Here is a 20,528-nt window from a genome sequence, read left to right as displayed (position 1 = left end):
TATCCTTTTTCCTTAATGGGTTTTAGGATGAGTCTTCTTCAATGTAAACACATAATAAGCAACTACTCTCTGAGAAACAATGAGAAGGGACATGTACTATTTTATTCTCATTTGCCCATTCATTTAATCTTAGAAAATGATGAACTCTACAGGGGAAGTGCAGAGAGAAATCAACAAGTGTACAAATAACACTCAGCTACACTGGCCAATAAAGATAAGTTACCAGGATTTCCCAATGAGTTACTAGAAGGGCCAATTGGGCACACATGTGATAAGACATTTAGGAAACAATAGTCTATGTTTTGAGACTTTTTTTATTTTTGAGACCGAGTCTCACTCTGTTACCCAGGCTGGAGTGCAGTGGCATGATTACGGCTCACTGCAACCTCCGCCCCCCAGGTTCAAGTGATTCTCCTGCCTCAGCCTCCCGAGCAGCTGGGATTACAGGTGCCCATCACTATGCCCGACTAATTTTTTTATTTTTAGTAGAGACAGGGGTTCACCATGTTGGCCAGGCTGGTCTCGAACTCCCGACCTCAGGTGATCCACCCGCCTCGGTCTCCCAAAGTGCTGGGTTTATAGGCGTGAGCCACTGTGCCTGGCCGAGACTGTTTTTTAATCTGCAATTATCACTGAAATAAGTGATTTGGCAGACACCACAGACAATTATCTGAGGAAATCAGCACAGGATGCCACCATGAACAAAGGATCAAGATAGGTCAGCTATCAAAGACACAATTAACAGCAAAACAGAGGACAGCATTCACCCTCATTCACAGTCCCGTCTGCATCCACAGCTGCAGGAATCTGTCAGCACACTCCAGAAAAGGTAAAACAAATTCTGAAAATCTCCAGTAAATGCCAGCCAAAAATGATGAAAAGACTAGAGAAGCATCCACATGAGGCCAGACTTTGAAACAAGACAAAACACTTCCCAAATTGGGAAGAAAAAGATTAAGCTATAATATGACTCAGGTTAAATAAATGACGTGAGAACTAAATCACACTCTTAGAATATTTACTTATTAGAATATCTATCATTTTCAGGGGAAGTATGCCTTGTAATTTGAAAGAGGTGGTTTTTAATAATTAAAGGAATTAATTATTACTTTGCATTGTGATTAGTAATTTCCTGGGTTCGTTAGTCAAAAAGATAATATATGATAATAATATAATTAAGTCCAAGAAATGGTTACCTAATTCTGTGGACTGTACAACCAGATCGTGTTACTGAGAGAATCTAAGGTATTTAGAACTATATTCCAAACTTCCAGGTTTGAGAAAAACGCAAACGGGCAGTAACGATTTTTGGTACTTCTTGGAGACAGAATATTGGGCTAGATGGGCCTCCGATTTGACACAATGAAATACTATGCATGTTTCACAAAGGAGCCCTCAGCTTTCCCTGCTTTGAAAACAATACAGCATTTAATTTTGAGACCGGCAATTATATGCAGATAAACATTTCAGTCTTCTGGAAGTACTGCAATAATTATTTTACTAGCAAATAAGTATGTATAATTGAATATATTAAACGTTATTAAATCACAACTGTCTACATAATAGGAGTTAGGAATTTCATTTTTTAAGCTGTTTCATGTAGACATTGAATAGATTAAACTCCCTGAGGCTCACTTAAATATTACATATTAAACTGAAACTAATTCCAATGCTTCTTTAAAAACCGGAAAGTCATTTTGCCTTTCTCTTAATAACTGGAAAGTTAGTAAAGACTAGGGCAAGAAGACACAGGCCAAGGCCTTTGCTAATTTCAGGTAATCATTAAGTTCTCAGCAAACTCAATTTCTTTAACTTACGAAGTGCAGAAGAGCAAATCCTCCCCACTACCCACAGAATGTTTTGTTATTCTCCATGTGGAAAAACTATCATCTTAGCTCATACATACCATAAGTTCTTCCTATATTTTAAGATTCTCCTTAGATCTCCTTACTACATTCTACTGGTGACACTGTGGCCAGGATGAAACAAAGCTACTAAAGGACAAGAGCTGGCTTAACTCCTGATAAGTCACTTCACAGCCCAATTTCACCACAATTTCTATTTCTATTCACTCTCTAATTAACAAAACAAGTATAAAATAAGAATTTCCTATTTTGAGTTTTATTTTCTTCCTATGTCTTTGCTCTCTTCTTGATGAAAATGCTAGTCAGTGGCCCAAGAGAGAAAAAGCAAAGAGAAACAGAAATAGAAATTCAACAGAGAAATCATTTGTGTTATAGGGACTACTTTAACACAGAGACACCCTAAGATATTTGTAAAGTATGCAATACAAGAATGAGATAAATCATTTCCTCACCTCATTATCAGAAATAAAAAGGACTGAAAGTAGAGGAGTTAAAAAAATAAGACTCATGGAAACTTCTGCTGTAAAATTCATTTGTCCAGGAGCTATTTATTACATTAAACAGGAACCATGTATTTTCAGTGATGAGTCAAATGGGACCCAAATTGACACAAATAAATTCACCATGAAGACAGAAAAAAACAACAATGCAAAATATCATTTCAGTTTATGTTTTAAGATGGTCTATCTAGTAACAAACTTAATTTTAGGGTAAGGATATTAATTTTGTTTTTCTCATAAATTCATTTTATGGTTAACATTAGTTTAGGAACAATAGCACATCCTGGACATGGTTAGCAACACAGAGGAAAGCACATTTAAGGAATGTCAAATTTTACACAAAGCACATCATATCCCTTTCCACATGACATCAAGTTTAGTAGCCTTAGGAAACAGGGAGAAAATACTATCCCTGACGTCTAGCTTATACTATATACATGTAATGCTATTTCAAAGAAGACAGTTTGGTGCCTTACTTATATTCCATGCATTTGTAAATTCTTTTTCCCAATATACCATTACATCTGCAGCCCAAGCATTTCTTCCCAAAAGAATTAAGGCCAAGCAAGAAAAAGAATTTGCTGATACACATATGTCACTTCAAGAATTCTCTTGTCAAAGTCTCCACACCCAATTTAATTATTTCCCTACTGTAAAAACACTTTCCATCTGCATTTATTCTAATCATTTCAAATCCAAAACCAACATACTATAAAGCTAACTAAATAAATGAATGATATTAGCTTTAGGTTCCAAGTGAGGCAGCATTTTTTAGGCAGTAGGTCTCTGGCTCACATTTTATGTGAATACAGTATTTCATTTTGAGTTCAATTCTTTACTTGATATTTGTTTAGAATAAAACTACCTAGCCCCGGGCTTTAAATCTCAATCTGAATCTCTCTCTCTCTCTGTCTGTCTCTCTCTCTCTTCCATACACACACACACACACACACACAGAGAGAGAGAGAGAGAGAGAGATACATACACAGAGGAGAGAGAAAAAAATATATACATATATATAATATATATATATTAAATATATATATTTTGTGGGGTTTTTTTTTTTTTTTTGAGATAGAGTCTCGCTCTGTCACCCAGGCTGGAGTGCAGTGGCACAATCTCGACTCACTGCTGCAAGCTCCGCCTTCCGGGTTCACGCCATTCTCCTGCCTCAGCCTCCTGAGTAGCTGGGACTACAGGCGCCCGCCACCATGCCTGGCTAATTTTTTGTATTTTTAGTAGAGATGGGGTTTCACTGTGTTAGCCAGGATGGCCTCGATCTCCTGACCTCATGTTCTGCCCGCCTCGGCTTCCCAAAGTGCTGGGATTACAGGCGTGAGCCACCGCATCAGGCCCTGTGGTTCTTAATGAGCAAAAAAGAATGTACCCATATATGTATGTATTAAAATAATGCTGCCTAGTGTCTATATTAGAGACATTTTTCTTGTTTGGTTGTCATTTTTTTGTTTTTTGACAGGTTACAAAAACTGAACCTCAGTACATGCATATAATTTGTTCACTATTCAGTAAATTCTTGTATCCTTTTTGTGCTGAGTGCTTTTTAGTATATTTTATTCTCTCCTTGGTGTTCCATCAATACATTAACTAAGTACCAGTTCTGGCACTCTCAGACCTAATATTGGCGAATAAATACAGGATCCAAGAACAGTCACATTTTTACGTTATTGATAGATATTGACCAGAGTGTGGAGATTGGCCATTGTACCACAGGTCAAGAGAGGAGACCTGTCACTATCAAAATGTCTGGGCAAACTTGAACCAATAAATGACTCTAGGTCTTCTTGAAGGTCTTTCCATCTCACATTTTAAGAAAAATTACTGTATTTGTTTGCTTGTTTTTGATATCGTGAAGTTATGAAGTTCTTAGAAATTGATTTGCCTGATTTTACCCATTTATATTACAGATTAGGAAACTTTAAACAGCTAATCCATGGCAACTAACCACTGATTTCCAGGAACTTTGGCTACTTTTCCATTTAGAGAGACATTTATTATTAAATGACAAATATATTTTAAGCAGTCTTTAAAAAAACTATTTTTTTCTTAAAAATAAAACTATATTTTTAAGGCCACATGGGCTGGGATTTTCTAGATAAAAAAGAATGACCTAATTCCAGGTTTAAATACACTGAGCTCTGAACTCTATTTCTTCTCCAACTTACTGACACCAACTATGAACAATGAATCAGTTTGATTGCTTTCTGTTAGTTTAAAATTTGCTTAAGCATAGTATTATCTGTCCAAAAATCCTGAGTAGCCTCAAAGCTAAAAAATTTTGATATGAAATATTAATAATAAGGATGATTATATTGTTCCGTTTTTCCTAACTCCCAAGACCAGCTGCTTGCAAAAATTATCTAATTGCGTTTATCATCCTTACAAAGCAAGTCATAGGCAGGTCACTTATATAGGTCCGCAAATACTTAGGAAGGAGGTGCCTCCAAGGAATAGAGCCCCAGTCTTCCCTTCTGTTCGCACATCCTAGAACTACTCTGCTTTGTAGGAAAACATTAAGTGGTTCATCCATTTCCTAACGCTCCAATAATCTAAAATTAGTTCCATTTTGATAGCTAATTACACAGAACAAAGATCAAAGATCAAAAATCGGATATCATATCATATGCTCTTCATGATCCAAAGGGAAAATCCACATGCAATCATTTTAATATAATATGTATAGGAATCAATTATAGGAATATCATACTGCATACAACAAAACAAGAGTTACTCAAACTATAAGTGGACTATACATAAGATACACTTACTCTACAAAAAGAAAAACATAACGGCCATTAATTTTTTTTTTTTTTTTTTTTTTTTTTTTGAGATGGAGTCTCGCTCTGTTGCCCAGGCCGGAGTGCAATGGCACGATCTCAGCTCACTGCAACCTCCGCCTCCCAGGTTCAAGTGATTCTTCCACCTCACCCTCCCGAGTAACTGGGATTACAGGCACCCACCATCATGCCTGGCTAATTTTTGTATTTTTGTAGAGATGGGGTTTCACCATATTGGCCAGGCTGGTCTTGAACTCCTGACCTCAGGTGATCCACCCACCTTGGTCTTGGCCATTAACATTTTACCCAGATATGCAATGTTTTCATGTACCAAGAAAATCACTACATGCACTATATGCTGGAGCAAGTGGGACAAAATAAACCGAGACCTATCTCTCAATTGAATACAAATAGGTTAAGTCATATCACTCATAGCATAGTAAGAACATGTGCTTATTGTTGTCATAGTATTTACGATACTTTTACTTATCCATTCAAAATTGCAGCCTGGACTTTGAAATGAAAGCAATGAAAATGTGTAGGTCTAAAAAAATCTGTTGGACATCTGGTTCAACCACAAACAACTAAATGGTGCTAAATTCCTATATGAAGTGGTCTGACCACTTTAATTCATCATTTCCACAGGTTCCAAACAACCCAAACGAGAATGCCAAATTAACTATGAGTTTCCTAATTTGACAACATTCTCAAAATCTAGCAATGTTTCACTGCAAAGAAAAAGAAATATCATAGTTTTTTTTTTTTTTTTTTGTAAACACAGATTTGACAGTTATTCAGTATCTGGCACAATTTTAGATTCAAAACATTATAAAAAGAAATTAGAACAAAAAAATGAAGATTAACTTAATGCCAAGGGATTTTTTTTCACGTATTTCTAGAGATATTTCCACTATTGTTCCTTAAAACTGACTTCAATCCAGTCCTTTTTACTAATATTATGAGTAGTGGTATGCCAGCCAGCATGATATACAGTTTCCATAAAGATAAGTTCTTCAAGAAGCTCAATGTTTCAAATCACAATTGTGTCTCAGGTATAATATCTTACTAGGGCTCCAAAATTGCAATTCTCCTTAGTGGAGTCTTGGTCTTTATTTTACTGTACCTGGAATTCTGAGATTCTGAAACATCTGATTCTGTGCACGTTTTCTTTACCTGTAAGAAAAGAGTACTAGTTATTCTCATATGAAAATACAACTTCCTCACTCAGGTTCACACACTATTAAAGTGGATACAGCTCTGTTCACCAAGTTCTCTATAAAATACCCCCCACACTTTATAGCAGCAGCATAAATAGTGTATTTCATTATTATCCCACGAACAGCTGCCAAATACCCTTCCCTAGATTCCATTAGTATGTAAAATGTTCAGCTGAAATAACTGGGGATAAGCCTAACTAGGAACAAAGAAACCAAAGAACCAGGTTTCCCACTTAGGAGCTAGAAAGCTACACTGTTGTGAATCCACTAAGAAATGTTTTTCCAACTGATACTGCTTCTGTCTCCTACTAAAAGCACATAATAATAAACACCAGGTTTTGATGCAAAGCACAGCATTAACTAAAATGTTCATACACTAATTTTCATTTTCTCAGTCTAGTGGCTGTATGTTTTATATACGTCTCAACATATCAATTAAGTTTAGCACTGCTTCACACATATATTTTCAGTATATCTTGCAGACTATATTTAAACTTTGTGGTTTTTAACCCATAGAGGTAAAGGATGAGAATAACTCATACTTCAAGGCCATGCTATCTATTTCTGGACAAAAGTATGTGGTAAATCCTCTAAAGATGGTGAAATCCATAGCTTTGCACAATTTCACTTCAAGCACATATATCTATATCTGATTATTATGGTCTTAAAAGTATATGCAGAGTAGACTAAACTTCAAAAATCTCTTGGTTAATATGAAAAATGTACAATATACATTTATAAGCCCACTATTTCTGGATGTTCATATTTCAATAACTTAACTATGCAACCTATGGAATCCAAGGAGTTTTACTTCCAATATGTGGTTTGGAAGCAAAAAAATATTCTACTGAATATATACCATGAGGAACATGTGTGCAATGTGAATTGCAATATGAACAGTACAACTTAAAAGTAAGTCTTAAGCTTTGAAGATACAGCATTGTCTTTCCAACTCACAAAGTAATTTTTTCCTCCTCTGTCTCAGAAGAATGCTTAAAAAACAAACTCACAAAAACGCTACATTTTCAAAAATCCCTGTCTTTTGCTTTTAATACAAAGTCTAGACATTTTTATAATCTGGGAAATCAATTACTTTCTTGATTAACTCTGTAGTCTCTTTTGCATCTTGTGTATACACTTACACAATATGAAAATAAAACTGACCAGCAAAGAGACTGTCATCCTGTTTTATTATGTAATGTCTTCTATGCCCTTAACATGGTAATCAGTACCATGAGATGGAGGAGAAAAAAAAAGAAAAAAAGAAAAAAGAAAAAAAAAGCGGTTTCATGGAGAGAAGAAAAAGGAGGAGGAGGTAGAGAAGGAGGAGGGGATGAGGAAAGGAAGAGGAAGGAAAAAGAGAAAGAAGAAGAGAAGGAGGAGAGGGAGAAGAGGAAGAAAGGAGGAGGAAGAAGGAAGGAAGGAAGGAAGGAAGGAAGGAAGGAAGGAAGGAAGGAAGGAAGGGAGGGAGGGGAGCAGAGGGAAGGGAAAAAGAAGAAGAGGAGGAGGAGGAAGAGGAATAAGGAGTAGGAGGAGAAAAGGGGAAAGGGTGGGGAGGGGGAAATGCTTTTTTTAAAATGTAAACATAAAATTAACTCCAAATTCCACAAGTCTTACGTCCATTAAATTTGTATGAGGAAAACAAGAATTAAAAGGAAAGCATATCTGAAAAAAAAAGAACCTTCTTTCCTACTGGTTCTTGCCTATGATTTATCGCCAAAAAAGTATATGAACTGCCCAATGAATACATAGAAATTATCCCCAGGTGAATGTCACTTTCCTCAAGACCATGATGACTGGACCTTGGGACTGGCTGAGGAAGCTCCAGACCACCACAAACTAGACATATGCTCCCAACTGAAAGTCAGAGACAGACAAGCTTCCTATCATTTAACTTTTTTTAGTTTTTAACACCCACGGCTTTCCAAAGCATAATTACCCCAAAGAACTTACTAGAAAGTTCTGCTTGTTTTAATTTATTCTCAAAGTAGTAACAGTAAATGCAGAGAACACATCTACAGGGTTTTTGCTATTTACTACCCACAGAGTCCCAGACTTATAACCAATGCTTAACAGGCATGTGATGAAAGAATGAATTAGAAATTCCTTTAGATATTAAAATAACCATTTAGCAGAGTGGTTATTTTTACAGGTTTCATTCATTTGTTCTTGGTCAAATGAGAGAAGAATAATATTTAGGATACCATGACTACTCTAGGGAAAGTCTATCTAAAGTATTGTGAGTGTTCATAGAACAAATTAACCCAGCCAAAGGAAGATGGAGAAGGCAATGAAGAAAGTGAGTTCTGAATTGAGTCTTCAGAGACTGTATGTGGGAAATGGTAGGTATTTCAGTGTCAAGAAGTTTGCCAGAGGAAGCATGTTATGAAGCCCTTATATATGGTAAAGAATTTGGAATTTAACCTTTGGTCAGTGAAGACCATTGAAAGGCTGTAAAAAACAAACTGGGTAGAGATGCTATAGAAGCTAATGTGGAAGGGGGATGAGGTGAGGGCTGAAAGTTGGGAAAAGCCTAATGCAACAAAAGGGATAGTAGAAGTTCCATGAAGGCAGAGATGGTATTGATCTGGTACCTCATTATATCCCCAGCCCTGAGTAGGTGTTCCCCAAATGCTACTTTGAACCATTCAATCTGTCAGTGAGAGATGGTGAAGACTCAAATTAAGACAGGAGCCATGGGGTGAACTGAGAGGGTGTTTTTGACAAACACTTCTGAGATAGAATTGACAGAATATTGTAATTGATTGAAGTATTAACTAGAATATTATCAGATCTTTTTATCTGTATTTGAAAAGAAAGTTTAGATATACCAAAGACAAAAAAGGTTATTTTATGACATCTTCAAATTACTTCAAAACCCTATCTTATTTCTGAATTAAGGTAGAGGAGTTAAAGGAATCATCAAGAAAGATATTTATAGGGTTTTGATCATAGAATTAGAGGCAAATGGATAGTTTTACCTAATTTGAACACACTCTTCCAATTGAGACTTCATTAAATGGCAAGTGCTGAACCATATATGCTACATAAGAAAGAATATTCTTACAAAACATATAGAACCTTCAATGACTATCATTTAGGCAGGATTGCAGTGGCTATTCATAGGTGCAATCATGGTGCACTACAGTCTCAAACTCCCTAGTGTAAGCCATCCTCCTGTCTCAGCCTTCCATGTAACTGGGTCTACAGGCATGCACCATCACCCCAGGCTTACTTCTGAATGTGTTTTGAATAAAGTGGAAAACAAGCAGGCCAAGAAATGAGTCAGAATTTCATGCCAAAAAGTTAAATTCAAATCCTAGTTTTCACAAGACACACAAGGGAGTGGGCAAATAAATAAAAAAATAAATGTTGAAAATTTTTCCATAGAAATATACACAGACACACACACACAAACACACACACACCAAGAGAGAAAGGATGAATAGCGTAAATGAATGCAACTTGCTGCAAATAAAGTGAACTTTAACCTATGCAATATCTCTTCAGAGAAATTAAAAAATACAGGAAAATTCCAAGCACCATGAAAAAGACTTAAATGTTCAACTATTTTAAGAAAAGTAACTATTAGTATTCAATGAAAACACAAATATCAAAATTCTAAATGTTTTAGATGAAGGAATGGATGAAGAATAGCTAAAATTTTTGAGTGTTTACCACACGCCAGGCACAGTGCTTAGATACATACAATTTTCTTCCCAGTTCCCATATACTAACACTGAGAAGCAGACAACCTGAAAGCAAGTTATGTAGCAAATTTCAAATCCAGATCTATGAAAGCATTTTAACCAGAACCTACGAAGAACCTAAAATTCATAAACATATGAATTAAAAATGTTCAAAATGAAGATCAAAACATCTTAATATTTAAAATTTTATTTCAATTATGCAACAATCATATTTACTGCCATTTATTAAGCAAATATTCTTTTCCACTCTGCTAGACTATGTATATATATAATCTCATTTAATGCATGTAGAGAGGTATGATGAATAAAATCCTCCTCTTATGAACGAGAAAACTAATGTGCAAAGAGGTTCAACAACTTGCCTAATATCCCACAGCTAACACTAGCAAGACTGGAATTATAACTTAAGGCCACATATCAAGCCTTTCATTCTCTCCTATGCTACATTTGCCAGTTGTGTTCATTAGTTTACTTTTCTTTCTTTTTAAAATCTCACTCTATTGAGGTATGATTGATATACAAAAAGGTACACCTATTTAATGCATACAACTTGATGAGTTTGAGATAAGAAGGCACCTGTGAAACTATCACTGTAATCTATGCTGTGAACATACCCATCACTTCCAAAAGTTTCCTCCCAAACTGTGTGTGTGTGTGTGTGTGTGTGTGAACATAATATAAATCTACTCTCAGTGAATTTAAAAATATATAATATTAGTGCCTATATTGTTGCTATAGGCACTATTCTGTACAGTGGATTTCTGGGAACGACCCACCCTGCATAAGTAAAACTTTGTACTCTTGACTAATATCTCCCATTTAAAACTAAGAGTGGAAATTAAAGTTCTGTGGAACAATTTTCAAAGAAGAACCTACTAGTTACTTTTATAATACATCAGTCATTAAAGGAATCCTTTAAACTAGACTACTGAAGTAACCAGTTTTTACCAAGCACTAGTAACATTTAAACTCCATGTAAGCAAAATAAATAGTAGTTTTGAAAAAAATTATCCAGATATCTCTAGCATCCACCACCGCCACCACCCCAAAAACAGCCAAAAAAAAAAAAATCTAATGTAAAAAACAACTTCTGGGTTGTTTCTTTTTCTGTCCAAAATATCAAGATCTGCTCATTCAGCAAGGCTTTACTGAATGCCTGAGATATCCGAGGCAGCGTTCCAGCCACAGAGATGAACTAGACGTGAGCAGTTTGACACAGGAGCCACTAACCACACGTGGCTATTTAGAGCTTGAAATGTGGCTGAATTGAACTGAGATGTGCTGTTAGTGTAAAAAGCACACCAGATTTCAAAGTCTTACTATGAAAAAAAGGAAGTAGAATATCTTAGTATTTTTGATATTGAGAGTAAAATGATATTTTGGGTATACTGTGTTAAATAAAATAATTTCTCCTGTTGATTCTTACTTTTCAAGTGTGACTACTAGAAAATTTAAAATACGCATAGGATTTGTATCATTTTTCTACTGAACAGCACTCACCTAGACCAACAAACACTTGTCTGCCCTGATCATGCATTCTAGTGGAGGAGACATACAAGAAATAAGTAAACTGGTAAACGAACAATACAGTGCCAGCAGTGGTAAGTGCTGAGAAGAAAATAAAGCAGAATAAAGGAGTAGAGAGGACTGGTCAATATTACTACATTAGTCAATTATTTTAAAATACGATTTCTCTTATTACACAACACTATGCATCTCTTATTTCACAATACTATTCACCCCTCAAGCTTTTTAGGTTGTATTTACATGAGTAACATAAAGTATACTTTAAAATAAAGAATGTGGGATTTGGTATTGAGAATAAGTAATACTTTCAATATTTGGAAAATATATGTAGAAAATACCATAATTTCTGGACTCTTTGGAATTATGACTATTACATTCATATATAAAAATCAATCTTAATTTTTTTAACGTCTCCAAACCACTAGGTGCTTTGAGAAGCTCACAATCTTTTGAGGAGAATTAACTCATAAAAAAAGTTTGCAAATAAGAGCAAGTTTCTTTTATTATATCTAGCATCTTCTAAAATGGCTGGGCTCAATTATCCCAATTATCTTCTAGTGAACAGTTCTGATTACAAATCCCAAAACATTAATGGGAATAAAAAATGTAAAGAATAGAATAATGTAAGAAGACATTTTCAAAAGATCTCTTGTGGAACTTCATTTTGTTTTGAAATGAGCGTTAATAATTGAGTCTTAGGACATACTATACACTGATAACAAAAGGTGGATTCAGCAACTATAAATTCTAGATTAGAATTTCACAAATGAAAGTTTATGTAATAAATAATTTATTAATATATATTCTTACGGATGGTAAGACTATTTCTTCACTGAACTGTGTAGAAAATATAAAATATAATGTAAATGAGATTAAATGCACTACTGCTTAAGGCAAACATGGATAAGCAGATATAAAAATTTTTTTTCCAAAAATAGAGATTATATTACATATTATTGCATGCCAAACTCTTTGTAAACATAGAAAACGATACAGAATTACTGTCAACAACAATTTAGACTTGTCGGCTTTGTTGGCATTTCGAATGTGAATACTCTAAGATGTGAATCTGACTGAATAAGTGATATTTATTTCAAAAAACTGTAGTATATCAATGCCTAGAGTCTTATATGAATGCATACTTTATGAAATGAATTTTATGACTGGATTGAATAAAATTGTTGTAAATTATTGCCTGATAAAGCAGAATGGTATCTAACTTTAGTTACCTTTAGCTTCTAATTTAGTGAAAATAAAAGACTTCTTGAAATATCCATGGCTATGTGACATTTTTCACATTTGGTAATACTTACAAGTTATCAATATTTGAATTTTAAATTAAATATTGTAATTTAAAAGTATTTTAAATAATTATTCCAGCTTTATTCCAGGAATAGCTATCATGTTCTTATTTAATGCATCTCAACTGATTGGCCCTTGTCACATTAATTTTTTTAAAAATTGATAACCGACTGATACAGAGTTTAATGGGCTGTCCTAGATCATCCTGGTTTCTAGTTAGCAGCATTTAATGCATATGAATTAAAATATATCCTTTCCTATTACATATGTCCTTTCCTATTACATACCTCAGGAATGTATGAAGGAACATAAAAAAATGTAAAAGTAGGTATTAAGTTAAAAATTGAGTCCTAATGTAACAAATGAAACAGGCAAAACATAGACAATTTTTACAATATAAGCTTTTACTAAAAATTATTCCAAAGTTTACTTACGTACAGTTGTGAAAGAAAATATATGCTTATATCCTTAATATAATATTTAAAAGTTAATACCACTCAAGGACTTCCCGTAAGATGTACACTTTACTGTGATAACCTATGATTATTTTTGGATCCAAGTAAATAAGATTTATGTTGTGAAGATCATCATAGGATTGGTGTACTGCTAGGCCCATAGGGACATAAACTTAGAGATGCACTTTCTCAGCTGGGTAAAATTGTGTCAACACTTCTCAATATGATTCATTTTCTATCTTTCACTTATGTTATACTTCACTTCTTGACTTTTAAAAACTTGAAACATTAAATCTTTGCAACACAAAAGTTGTCACCAAGATTTTTAAAAAACATATCTCTGTTTTAATATGTTCATACAAATTTGAGAGGCTTTTCAAGGAAAATAAAATGTCATTTTGCCAAATGGTGGTCAAAAAATTAAAGTCTTAGAAATACAGTTTGTAAAAATCCAATTATTAAATAATACAAAACTTTTAATAAAGTGTCTTTGTTTTCCTTAGAAACAAAGATCTTGCAGCTGTAAAATGTATACCTTTCTGAAATTCTTTTCATGTAGCTAGGGAAGTCTATTTATTCCTCCATTTTCTTACTCTATCACTTTTCAACCTCTTTATCATTTCTTAACCAAGCTTCTCCCTGGCAAAACCAAAATCGTGTTTCTAAAAGCCCAAATCACCATTTATTGACTATAAAAGTGAGAGGACTCTACTCTCTACTGCATACCTGGAAGTCTGCATCTACTTCCATTCAAAGACAATCTGCCATAACCCTTCTTTAACTGCTACACATCAAAGATACAATCTAACACTCTATTTTAAGTGCAACAGTAGACAAAATAACATACCTATTAAGAATAGTGGAGTTACAGAATTAATAAATAAAAATCTACCACCAAAAACCTGAAGCTAAAATTATTTTACTCCTTTAGTATTGGGCTGTCACAGGAAAGATCTCACTTGATTTCTGGCCTTTAATGCGAGAGCCTTCCAGGACCCTGGTTTGGGGGAGGGAGATTAGACAAAATCACGCACTAGGGAGGAATTATGTTTTAAGTGGAAAAACTTCTATAGTCTATAACTCTTAATCAACTACAACTGTCACAATAGCTTTCAAGTGATTTGAGAGTTCATAGCAAGGTTGAATATATTCAAAAAGCAACTTAGCAACAATAACAGAAAAACAAAGCACAATTATTTATGTACAGTAGGTAAGTATTACACCAAATGTCAAACCACATTAACCTTCAAAATTCCAAAGCACATTTTCTCCTTAGCTATGCCACAGTCCTTTTTCACCTGCCATAAATGCCATATCGGCTTTATGAATTATTTAGGAAAATTTCAAACTCCTTCTAACGGTATATTTTTTCATTATTACCCAGTGGAGCAGGCAAAGGTAACACAGTACTTTTTTAAAAATGCCACAAAAGGAACCATAAGATGCTTTAACATATCATGTTACAGCTCATATGAAAGCTCCCACTCTAAGACTGGAAAAAAGACTAAATTGTCCAGCCTTGATACTATGCATAGATACTATACACAAGCGCTAAAAGAATTTTTTTCTCACAAATGTGCATGATAAACAAACACCTAAAGAGATACTTCCTCATATATCTTGGTCTTCTTTATACCTTTTGTTTATATGTTTCTTTGCCATCCTGGGTGTCACAAGAAAGATGGATAAATGCTTTACATTGTATTAGAATAACAAAAAGAGCAAAATGAATACTTTATTCTAAACTAAAGCATTATCACTTAATGATCATAATGTTAATTTGGTAGAATCTTCTGCAGCTAAATTAACATTGCTGACTACTGTGCAGCTTCGCAGTGAACCAGAAAAGAAGAATTCCAGCAGTATTACATATCAGAAACTTTAGATTTCCCTGCATTGAAGTGAATATTTATGAATTCTCACAAATATTGCTTTAAAAATCATCTTAAAAATTTACCCTAGTCCCCTAAATGGAGAAAACTTGCTCATGTTTTTGGCAACATCTTCTATATCTTTATAAAAATTTTTTAAGATATTGGAATGTTTTGGCCACAAGGTTAAGAAAAACTCACCCATTTATCAAGATCTGCCAAGCACAACAGGACCCCAGACAAGCCAGTGCTCTACTACTTAACAAATGCAGCTCATCGTGGTCATTAAACTTCAAAAGAATTTGGCCACAGGCATAGTTACATATCATATGTTTCCAAACATAAAATATCAATCATTATGTAATATACTCTAGTACACCATCATTTGCCTATTAAGTAAAAATGACAACTAACCTTTTCAATTTGAACAATAATTGACTATAAAGGTTGTCTCAATTACCAATATAAAATTGTTCAACTCATATGCAAAAGTTTTGTTAAAGTTTATCTGTGTGCATATGTCTGTATAAGTACGTACATATGCTTAAACTTTAAAAAACATTTTCAAAGTATATATAAAAACTCTCCTAATGTGCCCAATAGTATCACCATAACTTTTTAAAAAATTAGAAATTCTTTAACTTTAAAAACAAATTGATAGAATGCATACAAAATTTTAAAGCAATTTTAAATTTAACAACATATATCTCTATATATCTGTAGATTAATTTATATAAAATATAAATATTTCTAGAACAATACATTGATAAAATAATTATGTAAAACAGGCATATTTTTGAATTTTACAAATTTTATCTTCTTGATCTTCCATTAAAATAGCAACATTTATAAAGAGAAAATTCAAGAATGTTGGCATCAAGTTCTTTATTTTTAAAATTAAGCTTTATACAGTAAGAAAAAATGTATTTATAGCATGCTGGATTGAATCTGATATTTTCCACAACATTGTAGCAACATTTTTGAGTTTTAAAATCTATTTTAAAGTAGTTTTATAGTAAATCTCTCTTCTATAACCAGTTATAAAAAAAGATTACAAATCACCTTTTCTCAGGTTTTAATCCTAAAATAAAATTCTTAATTAGTAGAGTTAATAAAACACTGACTGTAGCATAATTTACACACCAAGAATGCAAATTACATGATTTGTTTGAGTAGAAATACTCAAATTAAGTCAAATTTAAAAAAAAATTAAATCACCTGTAAACTAAGAGCTGAAGAGAAAATAGTTCTATATGAAACATTTCACACATACAAGCATGTGGCCAGAAGAAACAGCACCATTAACTGTGTAACTTCAACTAAAAACTAAAAAATGTATTACGATAATTTTTATATGCAGAAGCTTATTCCTTAGATGAAAGTAAAATTTAGTCAGTTAATTTCACAATTTTTATGTCCCTAAATTCTGGACTGTCATAAACAATTAAATATACTCTGCAGTCTAAATGTAAAAGGGATTCATACAGCAGGAATGCTCAAGGGTTAAAGAGTACGGGAATTATAGATTAGGTATATCTGTAGTGAAGGTCTCATTCTAGGTAAATCTAATAAATAATTGAGATAGACTCACAATTTCTTCCTCTTTGACCTCAATTAAAATGGCTTTCTGGGAGCTGGTTCTAAGGACAGTTTATCCTGGTTTCCTCAATACACGTAGGAAGTCATCTGGCTTTTCTATTTCTTCAACAGCTGCATTACCTGTTAAATTTGGCTTGCACCATTTCCCTAAAGCAAAATGTGTGCTGCCCCTGGACTCACACAACCACCTTCCTCTACAGGGTTGCTACAGGATCAAAAAGTTAGATCATACAATTTTGAAACTGCTAATGAGAGTAATTTATAAGGAACTTGGAGAAGAAAAGAGAAAAACCAAAGTAGAGATAAAAAATTGGTCTCTCTGTCCCTCTTCTTCCCCCCACAAAAAGTTAGAACCCATTATATGATTACTGGTATTTGCTTTTCTTGGTCATTTTTGATAAGTAATATTTTAGTGGTTTAGTGAACTTTCAGTTAGAAAACAAACAAAATGCAAAATAAGGTAGTGTAACATTATCATTCAATTGCAGAGTATTTCAGAAAATAGTACCTACAACTCAGAAAAGAAGTGGGAAACTGGATAGTGCTGACTGATGCTCAGTAGACCCTGTAAACCAAACAGGAAAACTTATTGGCTGGGATAATCTATCCTCCCTTTCTTCCAGCAGGTTCCCTAACTATCTACCTCTGACAGTAAATCAGTACTCACAAATACTTAGAATAGAGAATATTTTCTCTGCCTGAATTGTGTTGTTCTCACAAGAATAAAATAGTCCCAACACAGCAAAGCTTCCCTCAATTGTCTTAAACAAAACAAATATTGTTATTATTGTGACAATTCTCCCACATCTCAACCCTCTGATGCAGCAAAAATACACTTTTTCTTCTTGAGAAAGACACAAAGATATATTTAAATAATTTAAACCAAAGCATACCAAAGGCTTCCACATCAAGGTTTTAAATCAAAGTATGTGCTCAGTACACATCTAAAGGAAGGTAAACCTCACTAAACACTTCAGGATTCTTTAAAAAGTTAAAATTAAATTTGATCTTACTATTATGGTTTCAGAAAAAAATAGTTCCATAAATGGAGGGAAACACTCATTCTCTTAAAAATATGACATATTTATCAAGATGACTACATCTCAAATCTAATGAAAAGTTCAAATTCAGCACATATTTCAAAACAAATTATGCAGAAAAAAGCCTTTCATTTAAATAGCTGGTATTAATTTTTTTAAATCCTGCAGTAGCATGTACTATTAGGGAAAAACAAAGTTGACTGTTAAAAGTTTTGTAGTGAAATGTAATCTATTATCACTTATCACGTTATCTGCATTTCTCCCGACATTAACATAATGTAATTTGAATAGCTGAATTTTATAAAGTAAACAAAGATGAAGTGTATTTCAAACTTTAGCCACAAACAGATTAGGGCTTTTCTCTAACTGACTGGCTTGCTCAGTTCCTATGTACAAGTTTCTTCTATCATCCTTGTACTAAAAAACTGAAAAATCTAAACAACCTATTTTAACAAGAAAAATATTTTTCTCTGAGATAGAACTGCCTACACTTAAATGTGTGACTGCCCATGGAACATAATAATAATGATAACGCTTCAACCAAAAGCTAAATGCAACTTACCTCATTCAAAATCCCCAAACCTGAAATTTATTCCAGCTGTATTTGGAAGTCAGTTCTGTAGTGCGTGTGTGTGTGAAGTTCAACAGCCAATAAATTCCAGTCTCCATTGTCAGTAGACTGAAACCTGGGTGGAGGTTTACAGAATGCTCTGAGAGGTTTATAGTCTCTAACCAACACCCAGGTAGCCTTAAAAGCACCTTGCTCTGGCGTGAACCTTCGGGCTCTAGGAGCAGTGCAGTTATGTAGGTTAAATAGGAGGAGACCTGGATAGTAAACACTCTTGGTTCCGACCAATGGCTTTCCACGCCCTTCTGTTTATAGTAAGATGACTTGATGTCAGAGGTCACCCTCATCAGCAGCTCCTGTCTTTCAGTGAAATCTAACGTAGGGCATTATCTGGAGGTGCTTTTAATGAAGCCACATCTCCTGACTCCTAGAATCTAGCAACCTGCTGTCATGGTGATACATTCATAACCCATTGTTGTAAACTACTCGGAATTAAATCCCTGCATTAAATTTTCAAAAAGCAAGTTTTACTTTAAATTTCTTTAAAGCAAAACATTTCTGTAGGAGAAACACTTTATGGCAAGTTAATATCAATAAGGATGGTATTCACTTAAAGTTCCCTACCAACATTTAACATTTTTGTTTGTTCTCGTTTTTTGGATGAGACAAGGTATGTAAGATTTCACTTTCATTATTACTTCACTCTAAAAAGTACAGGGCTGTCTTCTAGTCTTAGGCACACATGTATGTCAACAAAATGGAAGGATAATTACAGGCATTTTTATTTAATTTATTTTGTATATGTTTTCATCTGAGGTAGACTGAAGGGATGAACACAATTATAAATGCTCACACAGATGTTAACATTTTATGTAATATATTTTATAAAATAAAGTCTTTTATGTTTACGAAAGAGAGGGATATATTAATTTCTAATGAAATGAAAATGAAACAAGAATAGCTAAATCCAAGAGATGAGGATAATGTGAGTAATCCTTAATGATTAGATAATAAAATCAGATAATAATGCTATTATCTGATATTAACATTCCCTTTTTTCTAATAGCTTATGAAAAATAATTATTTTCTTTAAAGAAAACAGTATCTTGCAACTCTCATCTCTCATCCCTTCAAAAATGTGTATTACAGATCTCAAAAGAAAGATTAAACTCATTTCATAAGTTCTTCAGACAGTATTTCAATGTAGCATTTCCTGTCTCTAATTTGTTTATCTAACTCTGAGTTTATTTCTTTTTTTCTCATAATCTTTACAGTTTGGCTCTAAATGATACAGTGACCTACAGGAAAGGAGTAAATACTGCATCTGAGTAATTTGTAGCACAAGTATTTACTGAAGTCATTTTCATTTTCAAGGGAGGATTGAATGAAGAATCATTTACCTATTTCAGGTTTGGACAGCACACAGACGTCCCAATGGCCTTAGGAACTGAAGACGGCGCTGTCTGCCTACTAGTGTCAGCTGCTTCTGCTGCGAAACTGGGTGAGTGTGTGCATTCCACCTGCAGCACATGGTCAGCCCAGGTTTTGATGCCACTATGATATTTATATGACAGAGAGCAGCCTGACTCCATCAAAGTTCACAAAGCATGGGATTATTTTAGAGCGCCAGAGATCCTATTTTGACAAATGTAATTCTTTGGTCCTAGTATGGTTAGGATCACTAAAAATAATGTCTTTGCAGCCAAATATTTTCAAGGAGTTGGAGCTTGTTGGGTATTGTGGTATAAATTATATTTTTAAAGTTCAACTGAATATGCTTTTTTAAATGGCTACTTTCTTAAGGGACTGTAAGTCATTCAATATTTTCAAAATGCTTATGAGCTCAAGAAACATTCATTGAAGCAAAATATATGTCTGTTCCTGTTACAATAGAGGCCCAGTGAACCTTGCCTAAAACTCTGGGAGAATAAGTTCTTCACGCATGAAAGAAGCCTGCGTGGACTGTAATTTTCTTCCCTAATCTTAAAGAGGGGCGAGGTAGGAACAACAAACAAAGTGTGGTGAAGACTTTATAAATATAAACATGAAAACAAATGTCATTTGCAGTTTCAATTTTTA

At 33.9% G+C, this 20,528-nt stretch overlaps 1 protein-coding gene across 9 annotated transcripts in view; it reads right to left on the bottom strand.

Annotated features, from left to right (window-relative positions):
- Positions 1-20,528, bottom strand: part of EYA4 (EYA transcriptional coactivator and phosphatase 4) — a 288,680-nt gene that overhangs the window by 138,999 nt on the left and 129,153 nt on the right. For all 9 annotated transcript variants that reach the window (XM_055264419.2, XM_055264439.2, XM_055264429.2 and 6 more), the window contains exon 3: positions 6,284-6,333. In XM_055264419.2, the coding sequence (XP_055120394.1) occupies positions 6,284-6,333 (50 nt within the window). The remainder of the gene's footprint in view (positions 1-6,283; positions 6,334-20,528) is intronic.

This window comes from Symphalangus syndactylus, chromosome 2, assembly GCF_028878055.3.
Source record: "Symphalangus syndactylus isolate Jambi chromosome 2, NHGRI_mSymSyn1-v2.1_pri, whole genome shotgun sequence".
NCBI lineage: Eukaryota > Metazoa > Chordata > Mammalia > Primates > Hylobatidae > Symphalangus > Symphalangus syndactylus.
The sequence above is the reverse complement of the archived record's forward strand: the minus strand, read 5'-3'. Positions and strand labels throughout refer to the sequence as shown.